This window comes from Gymnoscopelus braueri, assembly GCF_963280865.1.
Source record: "Gymnoscopelus braueri genome assembly, chromosome: 15".
In the NCBI taxonomy this organism is placed as follows: domain Eukaryota; kingdom Metazoa; phylum Chordata; class Actinopteri; order Myctophiformes; family Myctophidae; genus Gymnoscopelus; species Gymnoscopelus braueri.
This window is the reverse complement of record NC_137620.1, coordinates 24080728-24107229: the sequence shown is the minus strand read 5'-3', so window position 1 is coordinate 24107229 and position 26502 is coordinate 24080728. Positions and strand designations below refer to the sequence as shown.

Sequence of the window (26502 nt, the reverse complement as noted above, 5' to 3'; positions counted from 1 at the left end):
AAATAATAATTAAAACATTAGGAAACAAGCTCAAATAAGCAACTACACTGTAGAAACAAGCCCAAAGAAACCTGCAACTACCAATATTTACAAGCAACTTACCAGAAAAACAAGCCCAAAGTCACTTATAATAAGCTGACATGGCAACACTGGTTACACACACACACACACACACACACACACACACACACACACACACACACACACACACACACACACACACACACACACACACACACACACACACACACACACACACACACACACACACACACACACACACACACACACACACACAAAACTTGAAGTCTCTTATTTTGGGGACCCCACTTGCAATATCCCACAGGTTGAGAACCTCTGAGCTAGACCACTGCTACAAGCCACACCAGGGAATATGAATGTCACTACAACCATCATCAAACAGAGTACATTACACACAAAGCTGCAACCTTTAAGTCCCCACCTTTAAGGGTGAGTCCTTTAAATACAGGGTACCATGGAACTTGGGTTAATCCTCTCCTGCTTCCTTCCTGGTTCCAGACAGGGGACTATTTCTCTAATTCAGGGTAGCATTAGACTCCCTACTTCTTACAGTTTATGTTGTTGGCCCCCTCCTTTTTTCTCTCTATAAAATCAATTTGCTGAAAATCGCCCAATAATAGGGACGCTATGGTTTAAGGTGTTAACTACTGTGATGGCCCCCTGGGGCCTTTGCCAGGATGGTGGATTGTGTTTGTGTGCCTAACTGTCTTGCAGGGTGCTGATTGGAGAGGTAATCAGGGGAAGGGGAGACACCTGGCCACTGTCTCCCACAGAGTATAAAAGACCTGCCCTTCCTCATTATTATGTCCGTTTCGACGTGGGGTACACCCTAGCATGGTCACACAGAGTGCATTTGCGGTTCACTTAAGTTTGCGTTTAAATAAAATCACTCCTTTTTTAGTTAAAACTCTCTCTCTCGTTACCCCTTTATTTATTGTGGCTTAGAGCCGGGCCATAACACCACACAAACCCTGGGGAAGGGGCCAACATTCAGCGAGAATGGCTGATCTACAAGCTCACAACGTGTTGCAACACGACACATTGTGGACACTTGTCGATCAGTTATTTTCTGCGAAGAGATTTGGTGTAGTGGGGAAAAAGGAGGCCATTCAACTTAATATATAGGGTTTGAAACCTGTCACCTGTCAAAGGATTCATTGTCATGTAAATTATATGCTCAGTCACACGACGGTGTCGCGCGTCGAAAATGGCAGACTTACAGTACAAGCTCACAATGTGTTGCATCCACGATGCATTGTGAGCTTGTAACTCGGCTTACGGATGGACTTACGGATGGACACAACATTAAAAAAAGTAGAAGTGGTAAAAGTATCAGTTTATGTGCAATTGGTGCATTGCACATAATGTGTGTGTATGTCAGTGTGTGTGCATGTGTGTTACTTATCTCCATCTCCATCACATATCAAATTTGGATCGTGAAATGTTGAGTAATCGGCCAAAAAAAAATAACACTAGGAGAGGCATGTCCTGTCCTGACATATCTTTCTAGATAAGAAACCCCCAGACACCCACATAATGTAGGTGAACTGAATATTCAGGAGTGGCTTATACTGTAGCTGCTGCATGAGGACAAAGAATCCCAGATGCTTTTTGGTGAAGAGACCAAACACACTATACTCTACTGACAGCTGCCATCATGTCTAAGATCATCTGCGTGACCCTTCTCCTCATCATTCTAGCTGACATCTTCTGTCACAACACAGGTAGGTGGGCCCTTAGCACACTTCGAAGGGAGTAGCAACTTTTATTATTTAAAAAGTAGTTTTCATTGAAGGTGGTAAAAGAAGCTGTACATCTTATGGCTACAGATCATCTTTATAATACATTTTATGCCTTGTGTTCGCCTAGATCATTTGTCACAATTATTGATTGACTTGAATACAAGAATGCTCGCCCCAAAACACAGAATCCCAGCTGCAACATTCGGCACGGCGACTCGCTCGCCTAACGGCTCGCTCGGCGGTGCCTCTCGAGTCCGCTTAGTTTTAACAGTTTTTTTTTACTTAATATTATGGGTTGGGTTGTCTGGTCTCATCAAGCGGGCAGAGTGGTCCGCCTCACTGGGGACGAGCATTCCACGCCAAGTGGGGCGAATGGTCCCCCGCTGGGGGTGAGCGTTCCGCAGGAAAGAGTGTGTTTTTGGGGGGCGAGCGTTCCGGACGGTTACCATTGACTTAGTCCATCAAAGTACGCGACGACACCTCTCCCAGATGTTCCATTATCTTTCCTCTGTCAATAGGTACATTTGGGTTTCACTGTAAATGTATGAAGTGGTTAATAGATAATGCATTACACCTTTGTGTCAATGATTTGTTGGAATTTGTCTTTTTTCCCATCATTTAAACAGTCCCCGGACTGCAAGTAACCAAAGGTCATCTCCGTAAGTGCCGGTGCAAAGGTGAGAGCTGCTTCAGCTGCAGAATATAATGTGGTCTGAGCCTTATTATGATAATTCCCTGAATAAGGACAAAAACATGAACAAAATCTAAACTAAGCTGTATGAGTGCGTGACAAATAAAACCCTCTTGAATCTTGAATCCCCCATTACTCTGTTTCTTTCAGTGTCTCCCAGTGGAAGGCTCAAATGCAGATCACCGCTGTTTCCCCAGACCCCTGGAGAGAGGCAGCGCCTGATCAAGTGCTTCTGTTCCAAAACAAACGAGCACAGTAAGTGAACTTCAGAAACTATGTATAGTTCTACATTTGAAACTGAGATTATGCGATCGCAGAATTTACCGCATAATCAGCAAAATGGCGCATAATTATGCGGGGGTAACGTTTTTTCAAAAAGGCCGCATCACATAATATGTGCATCGCATAATATGCACATCGCATGGCATAATATGTGCTTCGCATCGCATGTCGCATATTTCGCATATTGCCGCATATTTCACAACTTTCCGCATATTACGTAACTTCCCGCAATTTCACCGCATAAAATTGCAAAAAAAACGCATATTTCATTGCAAAATCAATGATTTTGGCCCGCATAATCAAGAGTTTTTGCCCGCAAAATCAAGGATTTTTGCCCGCGTTTTTCTGGAGGGTCTAATTAGATATGTCACACTTAAAATTTGAAATTATATCCTCTCTGTTGGGTGGAAACCTCATAATGTCCAAAATTGGGACTTTTCAGAATTCAAATTCAAAAACAGCAAAAATAGCAGATCTGCAAGCTCAAAACGCATCGCTTCGTGCTGCGTTTCGAGCTTGTGGATCTGATACTTTTGTGTGACATCATGGTAGTATGATCAAGTAGAAAGTTAATTAAAAAAACAAAACACAGTTAGAATAAGGAGATAGGATGTTCTGCCCGACAGCAACGATATGATGTATTGCCTTCATATTGAGCTATTTTCTGTGTGTTTGTATATCTGCAGAATTCAAGGAGTTCCAGCCGGTGTGCAGACGTTGGCGTCTCGGCAGTCACACCGTTCCCCTCACGTTTGTTTGAAAGCTCCATCCACTGGACAGAGAGCAAAGTCTTTGAATTACTGTGGCTATTTTCAGTAAAGGTAGATAGGGTAGATTTATTACAGATGATTTACCTGCATTTATCTCTTTGTATCCAGTTTGAATGTATTTTTTCTTTGTTCTGCAGCAGTGCTTTCAAATTCGAATGTACAGCGTAGGCACAGCACTATCTCTAACTTTAAATTGTTGTATTTACACCAGTAGTTCCCAATCTTTTAAGGTCGAGACCCTAAAGAGAAATTTGATGTCTCTCCGGGACCCAAACTATAGTGAAAATAGCCGATCTACAAGCTCACAACACGCGAGAGCTTGTAGATCTGCTTACTTTAACTTACTTCTGAAAGTTTTCTTATTTTTTTATTTAAGCAGTGACACATAGGCCTACCAAGCTTATAATTCAAACAGTCCAAATACACACTTACTATATTTGTGCTGAATTCATAGATAGCTAATGACTGACTTTGTTGCCTGTCATTACTTAATAATGCAGTCTACCTTCAGTTCCTGTAAAATGGTACCACTGTGGATGTAATAATATTATGTTGAGTTTAGTTAGGGTTCAATTAGCTGGTGGGGATGGGGGGGGGGGGTGGATCCATGCCTATGCTTTTGAAATCGCCCCGTCTGGTTGTTATCTTTTATGGCTGGTGGGGATATGCTTTATCCCTGCTTCTGTTCAGACTGAATTATTAATACAATAATTAATACATACTGTCTGATCATGTTTGATATTTACAGAATGTTTGATAATATGACAATTTAACAATTTAATTAAAAATGATACGTAAACCACATTAAACCTGGGGTCACTATTTTTAGCACATTTTCACTGAAATCTTGTTTTTCTCCAAAAATGAAATAAAAAGCGTAATTACATAAGGAAGGAATCACATTGCCACACCCTGTGAACATGTAGATCGGCTATTTTTTAGATTTGTCGAATGAAGAGTGTTAACAACTCCCCGCTCTTTCTGTCTTTTTTTTAACAACCCTAACCCTGGTTGAGTGTATAGTGTGATCTGTGATGGCCCCTATGGAAGATGGCCCCTATGGAAGATGAGAACAGCAGGGATGGATTGCTTCACCTCACTGGCCTGATCTATATCTCATTTATGAGGGCCGTGGGAAAACACAAGATACCATCACAGCAAAGCTGCAAGGATGATAATGTCCTCTCCTGATCTCCTTACACTTTTTTCCAATCTATCTATCAATCGATCAATCAAACAATCAATCAATCAATCAATCAAACAAACAAACAAATCAGTCAAAGCAGATTTAGCTTGTTTGTCTCATTTTATACTTTTTGTTTCATTATGTATGTGTGTGTGTGTGTGTGTATATATATATATATATATATATATATATATATATATATATATATATATATATATATATATATATATATATATATATATATATATATATATATATATATATATATATATAGACAGTCTGTCTATATATATAGTCTGTCTCAGACAGACAGACAGACAGACAGACAGACAGATAGACAGAGAATGCAGCGTGTGTGAGTGTTGCTTTCGTGTGTATGTGTATGTGTGTGCGCTGTGTGTGTGTGTGTGTGTGTGTGTGTGTGTGCGCTGTGTGTGTGTACGTTCATGGGGGTTGGTGAGGGGTGATACAGGGTGGTTGGGTTACAGTTCAACCCTTTTGGATAGCATCTCTGTTTTGGGTGAAGGCATAGTGCAGGGCTGGGGCCGCTGGGCTAAACAGCAAACAATGATTAAGGTACAGTACTGTATGCTGTAATTCTCCCATGACAAACTACTAGGTGTTCGTCTATGCTAATAGCAGCCGATATATCAGCAGAGATATTAAACATTGAATGGGGTCTAATTGACACTATTTAATCCTATTTTCCTTCCTATTATCTCTGAGGTCAGTTTGACTCCAGGCTGTTTTAGCTGTACAAAACATATCCGAATAGCATCATAACATGTTTTGGTTGTTTTGGATGATATTGAGGCCACTAAGACATGCAATTGTATAATCTTCAAAAACGTACTCTGATTCAGGGCCCTAGCTTAATCATAGCAGTAGTAGTTCACACAACAGGGAGGAGAGGAAAACATAAACACAGCCCTCTAAACCATCTTCTCTTATTGCTGTATGCTTTCCTTATGCTCTAACACTCAATTGAAAATGACATATAAGCAAAGGTTTTCTGCCAGTGAGGCCAAACATAAAGTAGCTAGACGAACAGACAGACACACACGCACGCACGCACGCACGCAAGCATTACATTACATTACATTACATTACATTACATTACATTACATTACAGTCATTTAGCAAACGCTTTTATCCAAAGCGACTTACAATAAGTGTACACACACACACACACACACACACACACAGACAGTCAGATACTTCTCCTAAACCCTGTGTACTGTAGCCCGCTGAAAACAACTGATTGATTGATTGAATATTTTATTAGACAGAAATGTAAAACAGCACCAGTAGTACAGTACAGTCACAACACTTTGTCTAAAAGGATAACACCAAAAAAGTCTTTGCGGTCTTGTTTCCATTGGGGTCCTATATTTTAAAGCTAATAACACAACATGCATTATATGCATATAGTCAGCATTATTTTTAGCATCACTGCCTGGTGTTGAGGTCAACCTAAAAGCAGATAACAATCCTGTTCAGACCTCAGAAGAACGTTTACTGTAAGCAGAATGTCAGCATATTAGCTGACTCAGTAGAGCAGACAGTGACTCTCTGTCTAAGACAAGTAAGCACTAACAGTATTTGTACAACTCAGGGACAGTTACTGTAGATGTGTGTCGTCGGTGTCGGGTGAAAACCTTTTATGTTCCTTTTTTGTTATTATTTCATTTTAATAACATTCAACAACCTTCATATTAACTTATTTAGCTCTGTCTGGCATCCCAATTTTGGGCATGTCATTATAGGTGAGAATAAAAAATAGCAGATCGGCTATTATTTGAATAATTAAAAACCTTTCTGTCGGTAAGTGGTAAAGTCTTGCTTTAACCACTACAGTATGATTATTAAGGCTTCACTATTATGCACTGGATTCATTGTTTAGTCTCTCTGTGTGCGTGCGTGCGTGCCTGCGTGCGTGCGTGCGTGTGTGCGTGCGCACGCGTGGCCGTTTCATGTTTACACCAAAACATCACAGGTAGGAACGCACACACAACTCATGTCCAGTTGAGAAGGCTGGAAAGTGAGAAAACACCAGAGAAAAGGAGAAGCTGAAGCTGAAGCTTCATACCAGTCCAGGATATCCCCGAATATTAAAACAAGGCCTTTGGTTACCGAACACAACACCTCACTTTAATAGGTAAGTTTGCTATCGTGTCGTGTGTCATAACATGTCTCCACCCAGTAAATATATGTACAGGGGACTTGGCCCCACCTCGTAAGGCAACATGAATAATTCCTTAAGGCATATCATTAGGCTCTGACTCATGCATGCAACTAGAGGGACAGGCTTGCATGGTGGAAGGTTTTGTCGTGTTGAGAGATGGCATATAAGAAAAGACAGAATCATAAGCAACTGATGATTCTCTTAATGAGATTCCATTTCAACCCGAGTGCTTTTCTCTGAGTGAAGACATGTCGTCTCTCCAGCTCGAGGGTGCATGGATGTGTCACCCTGCAACCAAGGGAGAAATGCCCATGTCACCTTGCGAAGCCGGCTCAAGTTACTATACATAGATGATATAGCTGTGACAAGATATCGTGTCTTATCGTGTCTTATGAATTTTTTATGATGATTTTACGTTGATCTTCATGCACACTGTGTTGTTGTATTACTGTGTTGGTTATAGAGTGTCGTTCAATGGGCACTGTGCGATTTATTGGCAGACTGTGCAGTACTGTATGTTGTTGTCATTGTATTCTTAACAGCAGTTACTGATCAAGTGCGTGTCCATGACACAATTCTCCCAGGGACAAGTCTATCCTATCCTCCTATCCTATCCTATTAGGTACAACTTTGAGTCATCCACTCCTCTCTGATATGCCACAATTGTCACAGACTATTCATAGCTACACCACCCAACCACCTTGAACGATACAAACAGGACAATACCGTATATTCTGTTTTATTTTCATTTATTAAAAGCTTCACTACAAGCAAACCAAAGGCATTACAGAGGTGTGACGTTATAATATTACCTCAATATTATTTTTAATTCGCCCTTTGTGTGTGCAATCCAAAAAATATATGTTCTAAATTCTTAGGTGTCTCTACTTTCTCTGCCCTGCATGGCGACAGTAATGAACCCAATTATGAGCCAGGAGTCCCAGGTAGTGATGTCCCAGCCAGGAAGAAGCAGAGCACCAGGAGAGTGGAGCACGGGACTGTGTGACTGCTGGCAAGACATGGGAGACTGTAAGTGTCTCACCACAGACAAAACAAACTGAGAGCCAACTGACCCGCCCATATGTAGCAAACGAGCCACCATCTTGTTTGTGTGTCATGTGTTCCTGAGCCGACATGGTTTAACATACGTTTATTTCCCTCAATGTACAGGTAATGCATGAGCAGGCGGTAGTGCTACTTTTTGAAGTGGGGGAGCGCATCTGTATACCGCTTTTTCTCCCCTATACACCAAATCTCTTTGCTGCGACACATTGTGAGCTTGTAGATCGGCTATTTTTGGCTATTGTTCGCCACAGAATATGGATGCTGGAGTTCAAGTGGTTCATCAATTAAACAAAACCAAAATCCTATTTTCTTAACGCTCCCCTGCGCTCGCCCTCAATACTACACACCTGTGCATGAGTGTATGTTAATAACATACAATCATGCATTACTTATTTCTTGACTTCAGGATAATTGTATTGAACTACTGCTGTGAACAAAATGCCTTTTTGGTATGACTCACTTGTCTCACTGTCAAACACCACACTTCCTTGGAATTACCACTATCCATCTGGTGTATGGGCATTATAATCGAAAATGTTTTCGAAAATGTTCAAAATAGCCGATCTAAAAGCTTACGTGTTGGATAGCAACACATCGTGAGCTTCTAGATCGGCATGTTTGACACCCCTGTATGACGTTGTATAAAATAGAGCTTAAGTAGTTAAAAATAAGAACTTTGTCCAAGTGAGTTTTAGGGCGGTTCAAACAGTGATATTACTATATGCCCTCATATCCTTTATATTATTGAAACTGTAATTACAGTTGAACAGAGGGACAACTTCCATTACACCTATGAGACACGGCACCATATTGGATGTGTCATACAGTATGTCACAAACTTTGCAAAACAAGTGAGACTTGAAGTGAGTCATAAAAAAATGCATTTTGGTCATAGCAGTAGTTCATGGTTCATAGTTTCTTCATACTACAGGGCACCAGGTCAGACACAGGGTTGTAAACACATAACATATAGTTATATGACACATGACTGACCCACATATAAGGTTATAGTTGAGAATTCTGGTGTATGTATGTTCGTCAGGAGCCCTTTAAACCTAATATACAGCGGCTATTTTCAAAAAATCTTGAAAGAAATTGAAAATTGGAATATGTTTGAAATATTTTAACTACACAAATCTTGTATGGGTCCCTGGCATCAAATATTTTCAGCTGGGGGTCTGCAGACAAATACATATTAATTTGGGAGTCCTTGACATGAAAATGTTTGAGAACCACTGGTTTAAACAACATTAGACAGCAAGCACAAAATAAGCAACTACACTTTAGAAACAAGTCCTCCTAACGCAACCCATAACTAACAATATTTATAAGCGACTTTACAGAAAAACAAGCCCTAAGTCGCTTATAATAGGCGGACATGGCAACACTGGCTTCTACAGGTCCAAGGTCATCAGATGTGAGCTCTGCTTACATCTCCAAACCTCACCTCGGCTTGGCCTTAGGCTTGTCTCCAGACACGCTGGAGTCAAAGGTTAAGGAGTGAATGAGTGCAGAATATTACAATAACACATAACTCACTGACAGTGTGTGTGTGTGTGTGTGTGTGTGTGTGTGTGTGTGTGTGTGTGTGTGTGTGTGTGTGTGTGTGTGTGTGTGTGTGTGTGTGTGTGTGTGTGTGTGTGTGTGTGTGTGTGTGTGTGTGTGTGTGTGTGTGTGTTCCAGGCTGCTTGGCTCTGTGCTGCCTCCCAGTGTTCACCTGTAAGGTGACCAGTGCAGCGGGCGTCTGCCCCTGCCTGCCACTGCTGGACTGCATGGGCTGTGTGCCGCCTGCCTCGCTGGCTGTGAGGGCCACTGTCAGGGAGCGCTACGGCATCGAGGTAACACACCCGTATGCAACAGAGATCAACAAAGATTGCTAACCACTTGAACCCTCTAACACTTAAAAAACTAAGATCCAAGATCTAAGATCTGCTGTTTTTGGCTAATGTTCAATCCAAATATGGATGCTGGGTTCAAGTGGTTGAGGTAAAGACTCTGTTAAAAACTGATTCTGTTGTCAGTGCATGCAAAAAGGAAAATACAATAGGTGGTAAATGGTGAACCTAAAGATAGGCCTGGCCTCCAAAACACTTGCTTTAACCGCTTATGCTGAACTGCGAAAATAGCAGTCTACAAGGTCAAAATGCATCACATTGTGACACGTTGTGAGCTTGTAGATCTGCTACTTTTGAAACTTTTGAAAATCTTTCAACCTGGCGTATCTAATTTGGGCATAAGTGAAAATTTCCAAACATGTGACCTCAGGTTGAAAGTGGTTAAGTGAATAGATTAAAGGATCTACACCATGAATTTTTTTTTTTTTTTAATATTTAATATCATATGGTGTATGTCCCTCAAACCTTTTTCAAAAGGTCGTCATGAGCCCTTTAAACCTAATATACAGCGGCTATTTTCAAAAAATCTTGAAAGAAATTGAAAATTGGAAGGTTAAGGAGTAAATCATCACTCAGATATACTCATCCCAAGTCAATTGTCTCTGGCTTATACAGCACTTTCAGCTGCAATACCAAAACGTCCTCTTGGGCAGGGGGGGGCTACTGAGCAATTCTGTCTGGCCAGCATCAATGCAATGGCAATGCAAGTGATGTCACTTGCATTGCCATTCTGAAATGGCCTGTTCAGACACGCCCATTCTGAAAATCTCTGAAATGAGAATGAATGACTGAATGTTAAAAAAAAAAAATTGGGTACAAGAGACACTGGGGAGCCCAAAAAATACCCCCCCCCCAAAAAAATGAAATTCATGGTGTGGTCCCTTTAAAGGACGACTTCACCCATTGTCAACCTACCTTCATATAATTGGTCCTCACTAATAATCATGATAAAATGGTACCATTTTGTTGTGTCTGTGTCTCATAGGAGGCCTGTGGACACTTCAGAAACCCGCACACCAGTGACATCATCGTTAGGCAGGTTTAAAAAAAAAAAAAAAAAAATCCCTTTTTAATTTCTTTACATGAGAGCACTTTCCAGGAATAGAAAGCCTGCAGTTTCTATTAGCTTGGATTCCCCCATTGATGATGTCACTGGTATGGGTGGGTTTATGAAGATAGGTTGAACATGGGTGAAGTCGTCCTTTAACATTAATGTCAACTCTAAATAAATAAAAAGTCCCATGGGGGATTTTCCACCAGTATGGGGGGGGGGGGGGGGGGGAGTTGGCTCAAAACAGGGAAGTTGCGATCTTTGTTGGTATGAAGCCATTCTGTGAACCGTCAACTGTTGCTCTTGTTTTTGATAAATACTACGAGATACTACAAGTAAATGAAAGCAACGTTTTTTTTTATTCAACAACTTCAGACACAATGCGTTCCCACCACCCATAGAGCTGTGTTTGTCCATAGCAAGCCCTCATGCTGTGGTTTGTAATGTGAGAGTTAACCCCAGATCTGGAGAGACGATCAGGCGTCACATTCTTAGTCACTGATCATTTCACATGGCCAACGCAAGGCAGGTCTAAACAACGCAAAAACAGTGCAACAGGAATATCAGTAGATTGTTTGTGCCAGTGGTTCTCAAAGTGGGGAGTGGGGACCGGGGACCCCCAGGGATCCATGAGGCGGTTTCAGGGGCAAAATAAGCTGTTTAACCATTTCAAGTTAAAATGTATCAAATGGGTTAAAATTTTTAACCCATTTGATACATTGACTACTATTCTAAAATAGCCAATCTACAAGCTCACAACTAATTGCAATGTGACAGTGTGAGCATGTAGATCGGCTATTTTCAAAACAATATTTTAAATATATATATATATATTTTTTTTAAACATTTCTTGATGTTTAACACAAATCTTGAATGGGGGTCCCTGGCACAAAATATTTTCATATGGGGGTCCGTGGACAAACAACATGTTAATTTTAGGGTCCTTGGTGTGAAAATGTTTGATAAGCACTGCCTGGTTTGTGCAGTGAACAGAAAGTCCCCAGGCATGCTTATAGACCAGAGAGGAGGATGAGAAGGATAAGAAAAGGAACTGGGTGTGGGCTGAGGCAGGAGCTGGAGGCCTGCCACAGGAGAGAGCAGGTGACTCCTCTCTCCTGGCTCCTAAGGAGGTGGAGTGGGCTGTGGATTGTTGTCAATACTGCACATCTTGAGGCATGTACAGTAGGTTGAAGCTAATCTGAATGGGTTTCCAGATTGCAGTGAAGCAAATACTGTATGTGTGTGCGCGTGTGAGCGTGTGTGTGTTTGTGAGCGTGCGTTCGTGCGTGCGTGTGTGAGTTTGTTTGTTCTTTTAGTTTTTTTCCCCCAAGCACTGTTGGGAAGTATAGAGAATTCTATTCATTTATGATACATTCTATTTCTGGTGTAGGTGTATATCCTAAAAGGCCCAATCTGGGATTAAAGGCCCAATCTGGGATTAAAGGCCCAATCTGGGATCTTTCTTAACATATAAATTAGGGTTATATAGTATTCTAAAAGACTGATTTGTAGAAACAGAAAATATATTTATTGCTAATGTCAAATATGGTTTGTCCTCTTTCAAATTAATGAACACTGAGGATCAAGCATTGTACATAACATTGTAGTTATAAGATTATATTACTATCATTATTATCAAACCACCTTGATGATTTTGCTGCAGTAAATTCATTCTGTCCTAAGAGGGAGCTCTTGCACATCAGAAGCAACATTTATTTCCCCCCCAATTCCTTTGGCTCAATTTATTGTTGTGTGGGATTTGTATAATTTTTTTTGTTCTTCAGTAGCTAAAACATAATTTTAACCAATCTTTATGGTAAAGACGTACTGTATATTATACAATATAGTAGCCTACATTTATAGTGGTTGGAAGTGATCTCCCTACTAGTCCATGAAGAAATTTAGACCCTGGTGTCGGGTAGGACACAGACACCTACTGATTAACACGTAGTGCTGCCTAAAGCTCATAAGTACAATATCTCCCCTGACCAAACACGGGTTCCCAAGGGTGGCATGGGCCTACTGGGCCCAGGCCCAGGGGCCAGAGCCTATGTGTGAAAAGGCCTATGTGTGAAAAACCCTTTTAAGTGCATGTTTATCCTGTCAGTTTACATATAGGACTTTAGAGGGGAGTGCAAGAAGCAATTGCAATTGTCGTCAGGTTTTTCAATTAAACGATCTTAAAGTTTTTTGCACTTTTTTGCACTCTCAACTGCTGTTGTTGTTTTAAGCTGCACTATAATGTTTTTCACCCACTGTTTTACTTGTAATTCATGTGATGTGACAATAAAGTTCTATTCTAAAAAAAAGAAATCCTGTTGAGATGCTGGTGTTAATATGAGGTTGGCATTCAATGTAGCCATATGCATGTGGCCTGTAGTTGTGCTCTTGCAGTTCAACATACATGTTGTGGTGTTGACTGTTGGGGGGTTGGGGGGAGGGGCTTTTACAAGTCTGTGCCCAGAGTTCCGTCGTGACAGAGCGGTAAAAGTTTGGTCTTCCACTCAGGGTTCAAATCCTGGGTGGTGACATGAAACTTACGGATTCGCAGCTTTACATTTTATGTTCAACTTTCCCACCTATGTTCACTGCTCTTTCTGTGTGTTCCAGGGAGGCGTGTGGAGTGACTGTTTCTATGGTTGCTGCTGCTATCCTCTGTCTTGGCTCCAGATCTCTCGTGAGCTGAAGAGACGAGCAGCGAGCCACGCCAACTCCACTCTGTCATCCTCCTCCTCAGTCAGGTACACTGCTCTGACCTCCCTGCAGGGGGCGCACTTGATTTAGACTCCGTTTTTTTGGGCTGGCAATAAACACTTCTGCTGTTCAGAAGTTGGCATGTGTTCCTATAATAAGCTCACATGGAGAGAGTCACCCTTTAGTCACCCTTCCTGTAGCCACTCCCTGTTTTGCATGAACTCCAGCTAGTGATTTTTACACCCTGGGACAAAATGTATCCCACAATGGAAATGTCTTAATTCATTGATGATAATAAATGTCATTTTAGAAATATTTTTATTTTGGCCAGAATGGATCATTGAAGTTGCCACAAGCTTTTGTGGTTCAGTCAGGTTATTTGTGTTTTTTATTTTCTTCCCCCAGTGTGTTTAATTTGATGTCTAATGCTTGGACTGCACTCTTTCTCTGTTTCTTTTGTAAAAACTGTAAGTCAGCGTTCAGTTGTTCTTTTCGTAGGCCAACAGATGTGTGTATAGTTAAAGGACACACCTGTCATCTTCCTGTTCAAGAAAAAAGTGAATGTGACTGACTCTTATGGAGGTGTGTCATATTATGACATCACATTAAAGCATATTATCATGAATGGGATCCCATTCCATTCAGTAGGCATTCCCAACATCTTTTTGAGTTTTATATTAATACAACATTCCATGAATGAACTAAAAAATTGTATTTCTACAAATCATAATTTCAAAGCAATCCAAAATTAAAGGACCATACTACTGTCCATTTTCAACATTGCCCACATAGTTTATATACCTAACCCTTTCCCCCAAAAATTGTCAGTAGCGTCAGCTACCCCATTCACTTCCATGCTATGGGAGAAAAGTGGCATTAATCATAGTGCCACCAATCAGCCCATTAGCCATATTGTGACCAAGAAGCCTACAAGGAAATATACACAACCCATACCGAAATATACATAGTTAATCATACATTTGTAATAGATCCAACATTGTCATACTATCTACTAAGTAGAAATAGGTTGGCTTGTAGAAGAATGTCATACACAATGCACCTACTGTACAGGACATACACATACTCCATGCATGGATACATATTGCAATAAGCAGCTACACAAGAACAAATATGTTTTACTTAGATAGGTGTCATAGTGTCTGCGTATATATATATATATATATATATATATATATATATATATATATATATATATATATATATATATATATATATATATATATATATATATATAAATATATATATATATATATATATATATATATATATATATATATATATATACATATATATATATATATATATATATATATATATATATATATATATATATATATATATAATTATATATTTAAAATAATCTGTTGTTACACAGTTTAATGAAGCCAGTCACCCTGTCTCAATACTCTTGTTTTGTGTTATTCACATTATTTATGGAGTAAGTCAAGTAGGTGAATTGTGTAAGATATTCTTCTACGGAGGCTGCCCATTAGTTTGACGTCTCAATAGTCCGATAGTGTGAGGTTATGTTTAGGCATAGTTTTTGTGGGGTTAAGCTTAGTTATAATGTGTGCCGTCGGACCAAGGGTACTTCGGAACCGCAGGACTTCTACAAGCCAATGTATTTCTTCTTAGTAGACAGTATGACAATGTTGGATCTATTTACTATTATTATTATTCAAATATTGTATTGATTTTTTTCAAAAAGGTTCACATACAAACACATAACAAACAACTACAAGACACCACAGACACTAGTACTCAATACCCAATGAAACGGATACACATACCATCCAATTACTAATTGACCGAAAATGCAAGGAAGTTTTAGTACAGTACATTGGCATGAAAAGCGGTATTAATATCACAAAATTAAAGTCAATGGATCTATTTACAAATGTATAGTTAACTAGAAAAGGTGCTCCTCGGAGCACAGGTCTCCGCCAGGTCAGGTACGTTATTGTGGCCTCCTGGTGGCGCTATAATAGGCCAATGTGAAAAGGGTGCCATTTGTTCAAGGGCTCTTCACTGCAATGGGACACTGCATTCATGATTTGAGGCATTTTGTTCCAAAAAGGTGTTTTGCTAAATTAGACCTGCTGGTGGTGCTATAACAGGCCAATATGAAAAGGGTGGCATTTCTTCCTTGGCCTAATAGAAATGTGCGTGTGAAATTTCACGGAAATCGCATGCTGCGTTCATGATTTGAGGTATTTTGTTCAAAACGGACCAATCCTGCAAACTTTGGAAGCCAATCTTAGGCAATCAGGATGGAATATGGGAAATCGGATAAATCCGTGTTGATCACATGACTATAGAGATACTGTGTACCGATTTGTGTGATGTTTGGACAAAATATGTAGGAGTAGAGTAGTATCAATAAATGTGTTTTGCACAAATCAGCCTCCTGGTGGCGCTATAACAGGCCAATCTAAAAAATGAGAGGTTCTGAATTGGCATCCAGGGAGTGTGCGTGCACAGTTTCGCAGTGGCCGGGCCAACGGTGCCGGAGATTAGCTGCTAACGGACGGACAGGACACACAGACGGACGGACGGACACACAGACGGACGGGCAGGGGGTAAAACATACTCTCTCGCCATGCCTTTCGGCCTGGCGGAGACAACTATGTACATTTCTGTGTGGGTTATGTATATTCCCTTGTAGGCTTCCTGGTCACAATATGGCTAAAGAGCTGATTGATGGTAGTATGACTGTCTACCACAAATAGGCTGGTTGCCTATTTAAAGTCAACATGAAAAACATGGAAGTAGTAGCTGATGATGGCTTGATGTTAACTTTTGGGTAAGAAAGGTCAAAGGTCAAGGTCACAATCAAGGGAATGATCAGTTGGTTGCAGTGGTGTGTTCTAATTTTTTTTGCAGGGTATACTATAACAATTCCCCCCAGTTCCTCCCACACGCACGGCACGCACACGCGTATAATTAATGAATGTAAAAAAATTGCGCGCGTGTTTCTGCCCCTCACAAACTCGGCCAGGCCCACTCAGGCCCAGTTTCACAGTAACACTGAGTACACTTACAATATGCTTTATACTGATTTTCTGCTGTTTCTAATGTTAATCACCCTGTAACTCAACCACTTCGGAGCTGCTTTTAGCCCTGGATGCATTTAAAACAAAATATATATATTACCATAGAAGTGCAGGGATTGTTATAAATAAATGCTGGTTAGGCTTATCAGATATAATAGCAGTGTTAACAGCGAGCCTTCCTGTATCTATTACAGAATAGTATTAACTTGTCATTGTAGACACAAACTGTATTGAAGATTCAAGATTTTGCTGTGCTATGACGCGCAATTTGAATGTGTGAATTCCTTCACCAGTAGCCATTAATTATCACCTCAAGAACAATAGCCGCACACATGATAAGCCTTCACCTCAGAGTTAGACTAGTCAGACGGTCAGACCACATTCTTGCTGTTTGTATTGCTGCGCCCCCCCCCCAGCCCAGCCACTCCTGGGTGCATCGTATCAGATGCGTATCAACGTATCAGATACGCCGTTTCGAACTGTTTTTGGATGTATACGGTGACGACGAAAAAGATCTGCAGGCCATACGGCGTATACAGCGTACCACGGTAGAACACACCACTGGTTGGTTGTCACGGAGATATAATTATCTTTAGGGTCAAAAAGTTAAAAGGTAAAGAGGTCACAGACAGTTACAGAATTAGTCATATCTCAGGAACAGAGATGTTGTTGTGATCAGGGTTTGAAGCCCAAGATGCATTTTATTGCAATTTGTATCACATGAGTAAGACATAGGTTATACCTAACAATAACAACTTTTTAACCACACACACCAACACAAACTTTACTGAGGTCATTGCAGTCATGCCTCTCTGTTAGAAATATTTAGAAATATTGTTATAATGAAGGAAACATCATACATTGAAAATATGCTGCCTTCATTGAGCTGTTTTACTATGTTAGCCAACTAGTTTGAGGTATAAAATCAGCACCATAATACAACACTTTCAGGTCTATCAGGTTCTTTTCAGAGGCAGTGCATGCAAGACTGCATGAATGAAAGCATGAATGCATGCATCTGTGATTGAACACAGTCTAACATTAGAACATATTGATTTGTTTGTTTATTTTTGGTCGGGACTCATCATATGCTTTGATGTTGATGTCGTGAAAAAGAGGAGAGAATTAACGACACAGAGCAACCACGAGAGAAAGATAAAGATAAAAGACATTCAGTGGAAATGACACAGTGTAAAGGAATGTTGGCAGTGTCTCAAATCCTTCAAGTCTAGTTAAAGAGAAGAACAGGCAAAGGACAGGAGTGGCCGATTGAATCCTGTGGTGTAAAGTAATGGTACATTTACTCATGTATTGTTACTAGTTACTTTGCAAATATAGATTATTAATAATTAATACAATTATTATTATTATTATTTGTATTATTATTCTAAATAGCTTTTAAAAGCCCACAACGTGCTGCTTTGCGGCATTGGCTATTTTCAAACAGCTAAAGTAGCCTATAATATATTTATAATATATAATAATATCAACAACAATTATAGTCCAATAACATGATATGTATGATTCTGAGATCTATATACTGTATATAAGAACAATTTGATTGAAATACCCAAAATCTGTTACTGAGTGGTGTTACTTTCCATGCATGTTTCACTGGTTGCAGCTGCATTTCTTTACATCCATACAGCAATATTGAGTATTTAACTACTTTAACCCTGGTGTCCCTATTTTGGTTATGACATTACAGTGGAAGTTTATTAGGATGTTGCAGCAATGCTAACAGAAACGAAGGGTATCAGATAGCCAGTATCTGTAGAGCATTACTTCGGGCGCCCGTGCATGGACCTCACCCATCTTAGAACTCGAACTGAGATCTTCATTGTGATCTCAACTAACACACCTGTAAAGGTTTATGACAGCATCCTGCACAGTTGTGACGCGTATTGCATTGATAAAATCTGTCCACAGACATATAAACAGCACAAACAGACTCACAAGGTGAAAACAACACCAGCCACCCTGTCATGGCTGGTAACAAGTGCTATGTCTAAAAATAAAGCCATTGATGGGAAAACATGGTTTATGTTTATGTATTATCTATGGCTGAATAGACAAAGGCATATATTGATTTAGCTATTATGGTCCTATGGGCCTTTGGAACAGCCTGCTGAAGGATCTGCAGCTCTGAATCTGTGGACGTTTTAAAAAGAAATCTTAAGACCTTTTTAAGCATTGCTGTTACTTAGGTTTCTGCATTACTCTTGCTGCTTTTAATTTCTTTTAAATGTACTTTAATGTATTTCTTAATGTACACTCTTTTATCTTCTTGCCTTTTAGTTGTTTCTTTTAAATCTCTTCTGTGAAGCGCATTGAACTACACTTGATGTATAAAATGAGCTATATAAATAAAGCTTGATTGATTGATTGATTGATTGATTGATTGATTGATGCTGGTATGATCCTCTAAGTGTCCTCCTACCTTTTTAGAAATAATATGTAAGAAAATCAGAAATATAACAAAAATTACCTAGAGAAATGCTTATGATGTGAGGTTTTGGTACATTTTCAGCGCAGTTCCCAAGAAAGGTAGAGCGCATCATGTAGCACCACGGCAGAAGAGCTAGGCTTTATATTTGTGACAACATTTGCAAAGAACAAGTACATACTGCATGGAAACACACAACAAAAAGGATTGACTAAGTTCACCCAACTGGAAAATGGCCAAATGGAAGCGCTAAAGGAAAATCCATAGGGTCACCAAAATCAATAAGGTTCATCCTGGAATCCTCATTGTGTGAAAAGTTAATATTTTGGCTAGAGGGTAGCGCTATGGCTAGATGGGGCCACTCAAAATGTAGGGTTCATCTTCCGGGGAGCATGAATTTGCTCAGCAAGTTTTAAGTTTAGCAATCTGTCCATTAGGCCATTGATCAACTTATAGACCGAAGACCGCAGCTGCTGCTGCAAAAAGAAAGAAGACTGAAGACTGAATGAATGAGGCCTTTAATTATACAGTCTGAGGGTAACATTAAAGCTGAAGTTCCTGTGCTCTTGAAAATTAATAAAAATAAACTTGTAATTGTAAATGGACTTACTTAAATTCATTTGTATAGAATAGGTTTTATAGTATTATGTATATACTGTAGGCTACATGAATTTAAACTCAGTGAGCTACAGTACACCAACATTCAACATAAGATGTGACCTGTTATGGTCACTGTTATGACTGATACTATCATTATTATGAATACTAGTGTAATATATTAACCAAATGAATTAACTGTATGTACATATATATATTTTTATATATATATATATATATATATTTTGTATTTTGTATACTTGTCCAAAGGAACTGAAAATAAAACTGAACTGAACTGAACTGAACTGAACTGAACTGAACCTACGCCTGAAACGGATCATCAATATACAGTACAGTGCAGTCTGTATACCGCTGATGTTTGAGATTTGGTGGGTTGCGTGAGGGTCAGACAATCTGATGTCTGAACAAAAACTATGCACACGTCATTGAACAGGACAGACCAGTTAGTGATATGCATCCTCCAGTCTGCCATCACGTTCACCTCTGTCCTCCACATATATAAGATGCTGTGCTCCTGTGCAAGTTCTCAGTCATCCAGGTCATTCAGATCTAACCGAATCCCTCATCCATTGACAAGACCCAGGTAAGACAATCCACTTCATGGTTTTGCATGAGGTAGCAAATAATGGTAGGGACATTTTTATAGTATTTGACAATCCTCTCCAATTAATTGGACTAGGGATTCCGATTATCTTATTCTATCTATTACTTTTTCGATGAATCGAGTGAGCCAGCAGCACGAGGCTGTGAGGAGTGAAAATAGCTGATCTACATGAACAGCTATTTTCACTATTTTTGAAAATGAATTAGTTTGATTAACTATTGCAGCTCTACCTGCAACCTAAGCCATGTTTATTCAAATTGCCCTGAGAGCTCTGATTTATGTAATCTGTTCATCAAAGAAATCACAGAATGTGAGAAATAATTTCTTTAACACAGTTCAGGAGAGTTCTTTCCAAGCAGAAGACAGCATTCACTGAGACGTCCTTTGGGTATCTTTCATTTAATTAGCAAACGTATGCTGCCCACGCCTAACTAAATAAATGATACCCAAAGGACATCTCTGGGAGTGTAGCTGATACTTCTGCTTGGAAATCAGGTTTTTAAACCTTCACCATCCATCCACATTATTTAGTCAGGATAAAATTCTGATAAGGTTCTGTTGTATAGAAAGGCACTTTGAGGCTCAAAGGTGAACAGTTACAGTATCAGCCAGTCTGTGAGGAAAGTAAATGAAGGTCATGTTTGATCACTGTCAAGTGTCCACTCCTGGTCTTATCCTTGATAAAGACTGACGTGACACCTCTGCTTTTTCCAGAAGTACTGCTTATGGATGAGCCTGCACTCAACTTCTAAATTACTTATTACTGTTTAATTAAATTGACACAGTGAATGTTACTATGTATGAGACACAGTAGAGCAGCCAAAGCTCACATTTGTCCATTTGGTTGGAATCATGGAATCATCACAATGTCAGACTGCACCGACTTTACATTACTAAAATACACTTGGCACAAAATGTCTTGAAGTTTGGAATGAGGAAATTATGCTAACATTTGAAGTACACATTCGATATTTCATTCGCGCACATTAGGTCAACCTAAAAAAGATATAACTACATATTGACCTGAAACACGGCATGTCATAATAACTTTGTGGAATGCTGTTGGTCATTGACTTCAATAAAAATTCCCGGTAATGCTGAATAATTTGTAATAACCGTGTATAACCAATGAAGATTTTGCACATTTCCTGTAGAAGCTGTCACCATGTCCACGAATAAGATGGTGGTCAACCAGCCCAAGCCCTTCATAGCAGCCACAATCTCCAATGAGTGGAGCTCTGGGATCTGTGAGTGCTTCGAGGACCTTCCAGGATGTAAGTGTGGCAGCGTGTCAACATTGGCTCATTGTGCTTGTTTAAAGGGGTAGTTCACCCCCAAAATAACTTTTTTTCTATTGATTACTGACCATCTGGAGCCTTGAATTCATAGATATTTTTTTGTTTTTGTCACATTCCTAAGCCAATAATTTGATTATAATAAATGTGTCCCCATTGATTCCGGTAGGAGACACAAATGCATTTGTGTCTCCTACCGGAATCAATGGGGCTAAATTTATTATAATCAAATAATAAAGGAAGGTATGCGACAAAAACAAATAAATATCCATGAATTCAAGGCTCCATGGGGTGAGTAATCAATAGAAAAAAAGTTATTTGGGGGGTGAACTATCCCTTTAACCCAGGGGTTCTCAAACTTTTCATGTCAAGGATCACCAAATTGATATGTATTTGGCCGTGGACCCCCATCTGAAAATGTTTTGTGCCAGGGACCCCCAGAAGAGAAGATTTGTGTAAAAATAAATAAAAAATGTATTCAACATTTTCCAATAATCTTTTTTTAAATGTTTTAAAATAGCAGATTTAAAAAGATTGTGATACTTTACACATTTAGCTGAGGACCCCCTAGAACCCCCTCAAGGCCACTTAAACCCTCTATTCATAGTAAAACAGACCTGGTTTACTATGTAACTGTACTTGGACCGCCTTTTTCCATCTACATCGACTCTCTTTGCCAAAAGTAGCTGATCTACAAGCTCACAACGCGTCGTGTTGCGACACGTTGTGAGCTTGTAGATCGGCTATTTTTGGTGAATGTTCCCCACAGAATCGGGATGCTGGGTTCAAGTGGTTAAACTTTTACAAGCCTTTACTAGAGTAGCAGGAGGAAGGAGGATCAATACATGTTTATGATGCACGCAACAAACAAGTAGAGAATGAAATACTGTTGCATTTCTATCCTGAGGACATCATGCATGTATTACGTAACACATATTTCTGATCTCCTTCAAATGTGTTCTTGTTGAGGAATGTTAACAGATGGCAGATTTGAAATGTCACCATTCCAAGGCAATGATCTTTATGATAACATATTAAGCACTTCTCCCTGTTCACGTGGCTGTCCTCTGACCAGATTCTCCGGTATCCATTCCTCCCGTACAAAAAGGCATGCTGCTAGCAAAAAATTACACTTTTTTATTAAGTGCATAACCCAATATAAAGTACACAGTACACTCATAGAGTTAAATGAACACTTTGTAAGCACATATAGAGCATGGCATGCTGATACGCAACGTGTTTGGAGCTCAGTGATCTTCCTCAGGCAACATACAGGACGTACTCCTACACCAGTGCCCTTGAGCAAGGCACTGGGCTTAGAGCTGGAGTTGTTGCTCACTGTTTCTAACACTTTGACACATTGCTGAGGGCTGAGAATCGTACCTGGAACCTCTGGATTCCCAGGCGGGCTCTCTAACAATTCAGCTATGGCTGCAGACACATGAATAATATTTTCCTTTTCCTTTTCAGGTTGCCTGGCGTTCTGGTGTCTTCCCTGCTTTGTGTGTAAGACCTCACATGAGGCCGGGGAGTGTCTGTGTCTACCTCTGCTGGATGCTTTTGGGTGCATCCCACCCATAACCATAGGCCTCAGGGTGTCAGTGCGCCAGCGCTACGGCATCGAGGTACACACTGACACTGACACTGTCATTGCATGACAACACATTGCGACATATCGTGGGCTTGTAGATCTGCTATTTTCACTATATTTAGAAACGTGTAGATTTAGTTTTACATTTTTGAATTATTTTAAAGATTTTGAACATTTTCATTATGTTGCCAAAAACAGGGACGCCAGGGTTAATGTTGTTTATGACTTCTTATGCACAAATTAGATTTAGCTTGTTGCTACATAAATTGTCACACGTCAGATAGAGTCCAAAGCAGCTGCCCCAATTTGCCCGGAAGCTGAAATAGAGTTATTTATGAATCTTGTGTAAATACATCATCATCTCTAAACATGCCAGGATATCCATAGTGTGCCCCACCCTTTACGGTGGGAGTAACCTTTTCGTATTTGTATTTATATCTATCTATACACAGTTCTTTTTATACCCATAGCAGGATACATTTGTTTATGTGTGATGATGGCATGGTTCAAGGTAACTGGCATACTAGAAAGAAGGCAGGAAGATTGCTGGATTTATTTTCCCAAGCAGTGTTGGAGACGTTATTTTCATAATGCCATAAAATACATGTTACTCATTACTTTCAATTAAAGGTTTACATAGAATTATGTTATGCTACAATATTACTTTTCTGCGCCAAGCATTGAATTATATTACTTTTGCGTAACTTTCACAAAACATGGCAGGTTAAATGGAATAGAGAAGAATGATATACATTTGTGTATATCATACAATACATTTTTTCTTTTAGGAGCCTACATTTCAATGTCATAATGAATCACAAGCACCCTCTATTGGTGCAGAGTCTGCATTTTGAAAAGTCTAGACATAGTACCTATAACAATATTAAGCAATAAGCAATGTATTGTATTACTTTGTTATTTATACAAGTAGTATGTTACTCATAAAAGTAGTATTATTATGTAATGAATTGCTTACATATTTTGTAGGCCCGTAACGATACAGTAACTGCATCGATGCATCGTTTTGAATTTTCAACGATCTACTATATCGATATGCAAACAGCTAAATATCGTATCGTTTGACTTTGAATCGTATCGAATCGTTTTGCAATGCAAATAATCGTATCGAATCGTTCTGCAATGCAAATAATCAATTATATCAATACTAAGTACTTTTAAGAAGAAGAAAAGAGAAAGAGGGGTTTATATCCAGTATCCAGGTATTTATTTTTCACACAGAATTTTTGGGTAAATAAATAGTTACTATATCGATTTTAAATCATTGAATCGAATCGTATCGTTCTAAATTAACCTGTCCTGTATCGTTCATGTATCGTATCGACTAAATCGCTGAATCGAAACGTATCGTATCGTTCTAAATTAACCTGTATCGTTCATGTATCGTATCGACAACCAAGTATCGTGATACGTATCGAATCGTTGTTAAAACGTATCGTTACACCCCTAATATTTTGTTATCTCCAACACTGTTTGCAAAGAATATCCAATTACTGGGGCTGTAAATGTTTCACCTAAACCTGAGCTCAGATCTGTCTTAAACTTGTTTTGTTTTGATTCAGTGATACATTGATACATCTGGTTGGCAATATTCTATTGGCAACAATATATCACCTCAGGCTCAGATCAAATGCTTTTTGAAAGCGTCTCTGACATTGATTCATGACCCTGACTTCAAACCAGCTATGGAGTGTAACTTTTAGATGATGCAAATCAAACTTTACAACAGACTTTTCTGTCAACCACTTAAACCCTTGACAGGAGTCCCCCAGAGCTCTATACTAAGCTCCTTCCTGTTTTTCACTCTACACTAAATATCTTTGCCGAAAAATAACCAATCTACCAGCATGCTAAAATATGTTTTTATACTTGCTTTTATGTTGTACTGACAACCCACCATATCTCTCTCTCTCTCTCTCTCTCTCTCTCTCTCTCTCTCTCTCTCTCTCTCTCTCTCTCTCTCTCTCTCTCTCTCTCTCTCTCTCTCTCTCTCGCCCTGCATCAGGATACAGTTTGCAGTGACTGTGTGCAGGGCTGCTGCTGTGGACCCTGCAGCTGGTGTCAAATATCAAGAGAGATGAAGAACCGTTCGGTTCCCGTCACCTTCATCAACACCATGTCCAGATAAATTAACCATGGATCAAACAACCCCCCACCCCTGTGCTGCCACGACCCTCGTTACAGTTACAAATGCTGTCATCTCCTCCATCATCATCATCATCATCATCATCATCATCATCATGGTGTTATGCAGCAAAATAGCACATCTAAGCTCACAGCTTTGTAGATATGTTATTTTCACTATTTGTTTATGCTTGTACATTTGTTTTTTTGTTTTGTTTTTATTATTATTATAATCTTTGACATTTTTGAACATTTTCACCTATAATGACACGTCCAAATTAGTTTTCCTTCAGCGGAAACTACTTACTTACTTCACTAAGCATGCTATTAGCCTAACTCGTGGAATGAGCATCCCTCTCTGATGCCATCCTGTTTTATCTTCTATCATCACATACAGTATGTACCCGTCTGCCTCGCACGCAATGACCACACGCCATGGGTCCGAGGAATGCCACCTAATATACGTATACAGACTGAGGATGAATGCATGAAGGTGGAATGTAGTTTGGGCGTTACGTACAATGGCTCGTGTACATGCACTGTCACTCACACATAGGATTTTACAGTGTGCTGATGCTAATAATCACAGCCAGAAACATTTTGAACTCATAATTAATAGCCACTTCCTCTCCTTAATACTTTGTAGACATAAATATTTTAATGCTTTAATACTTTGTAGATATGCCACCTATTATATTCATTTCATTTTTTTAATCACAAGATCATAGTGACATTTATTGTACAGCTACACTGTATATTCAGACAAATTTATTGACTTAGGATCTTCCCTTTTAGTTTTTAAATGACATCTGATACAGTTTGAGTGTTAATATTTCTCATTTAGCCCATACTCCCTTTATTGATTGATTGATTGATTGATTGATTGAATACTTTATTAACAAGTTTGTTTAACATGGTAGTACAGTCAAAGGTTGTGTGGTCCATTGTAGATATTCTTAGCGTGTATCAATCATGATTTTTTTGGTTTTCCTTTTCTTTTCTCAGAGAACAAAACTCTAAATTGGCTGTACACAAATTATTATGTAAATCTTCACTAGCAGTGCAATAAATGTCTTTACAGTAGCCAACATCTCTAATCCTTCCTCTTTGAAGTTGACCGGATGATCAT

The 26502-nt window shown here is 39.4% G+C and overlaps 3 protein-coding genes across 5 annotated transcripts; all 3 read left to right on the top strand.

The window, feature by feature from the left end:
- Window positions 1-1589: 1589 nt before the first annotated feature.
- LOC308101311 (uncharacterized protein) lies at window positions 1590-4336 on the top strand. The gene is made up of 4 exons (XM_080450735.1): window positions 1590-1766; window positions 2411-2461; window positions 2626-2730; window positions 3444-4336. Exons 1-4 carry the CDS (start codon window positions 1700-1702, stop codon window positions 3515-3517), a joined length of 297 nt encoding a protein of 98 aa, XP_080306861.1. The 5' UTR covers window positions 1590-1699; the 3' UTR covers window positions 3518-4336.
- A 2386-nt stretch (window positions 4337-6722) lies between these two features.
- LOC308102022 (placenta-specific gene 8 protein-like) lies at window positions 6723-14754 on the top strand. Of its 2 annotated transcripts, none has more exons than XM_080451602.1 (4): window positions 6723-6871; window positions 7811-7927; window positions 9647-9801; window positions 13520-14754. In XM_080451602.1, exons 2-4 carry the CDS (start codon window positions 7813-7815, stop codon window positions 13691-13693), a joined length of 444 nt encoding a protein of 147 aa, XP_080307728.1. In that variant the 5' UTR covers window positions 6723-6871; window positions 7811-7812; the 3' UTR covers window positions 13694-14754. The 2 variants fall into 2 exon arrangements, with proteins under 2 accessions (XP_080307728.1, XP_080307727.1); XM_080451601.1 differs by having other exon boundaries at window positions 7777-7927.
- A 5441-nt stretch (window positions 14755-20195) lies between these two features.
- LOC308102255 (cornifelin homolog A-like) lies at window positions 20196-26456 on the top strand. Of its 2 annotated transcripts, none has more exons than XM_080451879.1 (4): window positions 20196-20324; window positions 21500-21619; window positions 23111-23265; window positions 25255-26456. In XM_080451879.1, exons 2-4 carry the CDS (start codon window positions 21511-21513, stop codon window positions 25375-25377), a joined length of 387 nt encoding a protein of 128 aa, XP_080308005.1. In that variant the 5' UTR covers window positions 20196-20324; window positions 21500-21510; the 3' UTR covers window positions 25378-26456. The 2 variants fall into 2 exon arrangements, with proteins under 2 accessions (XP_080308005.1, XP_080308006.1); XM_080451880.1 differs by having other exon boundaries at window positions 20251-20324; window positions 21503-21619.
- The last annotated feature ends 46 nt before the right edge of the window (window positions 26457-26502 follow it).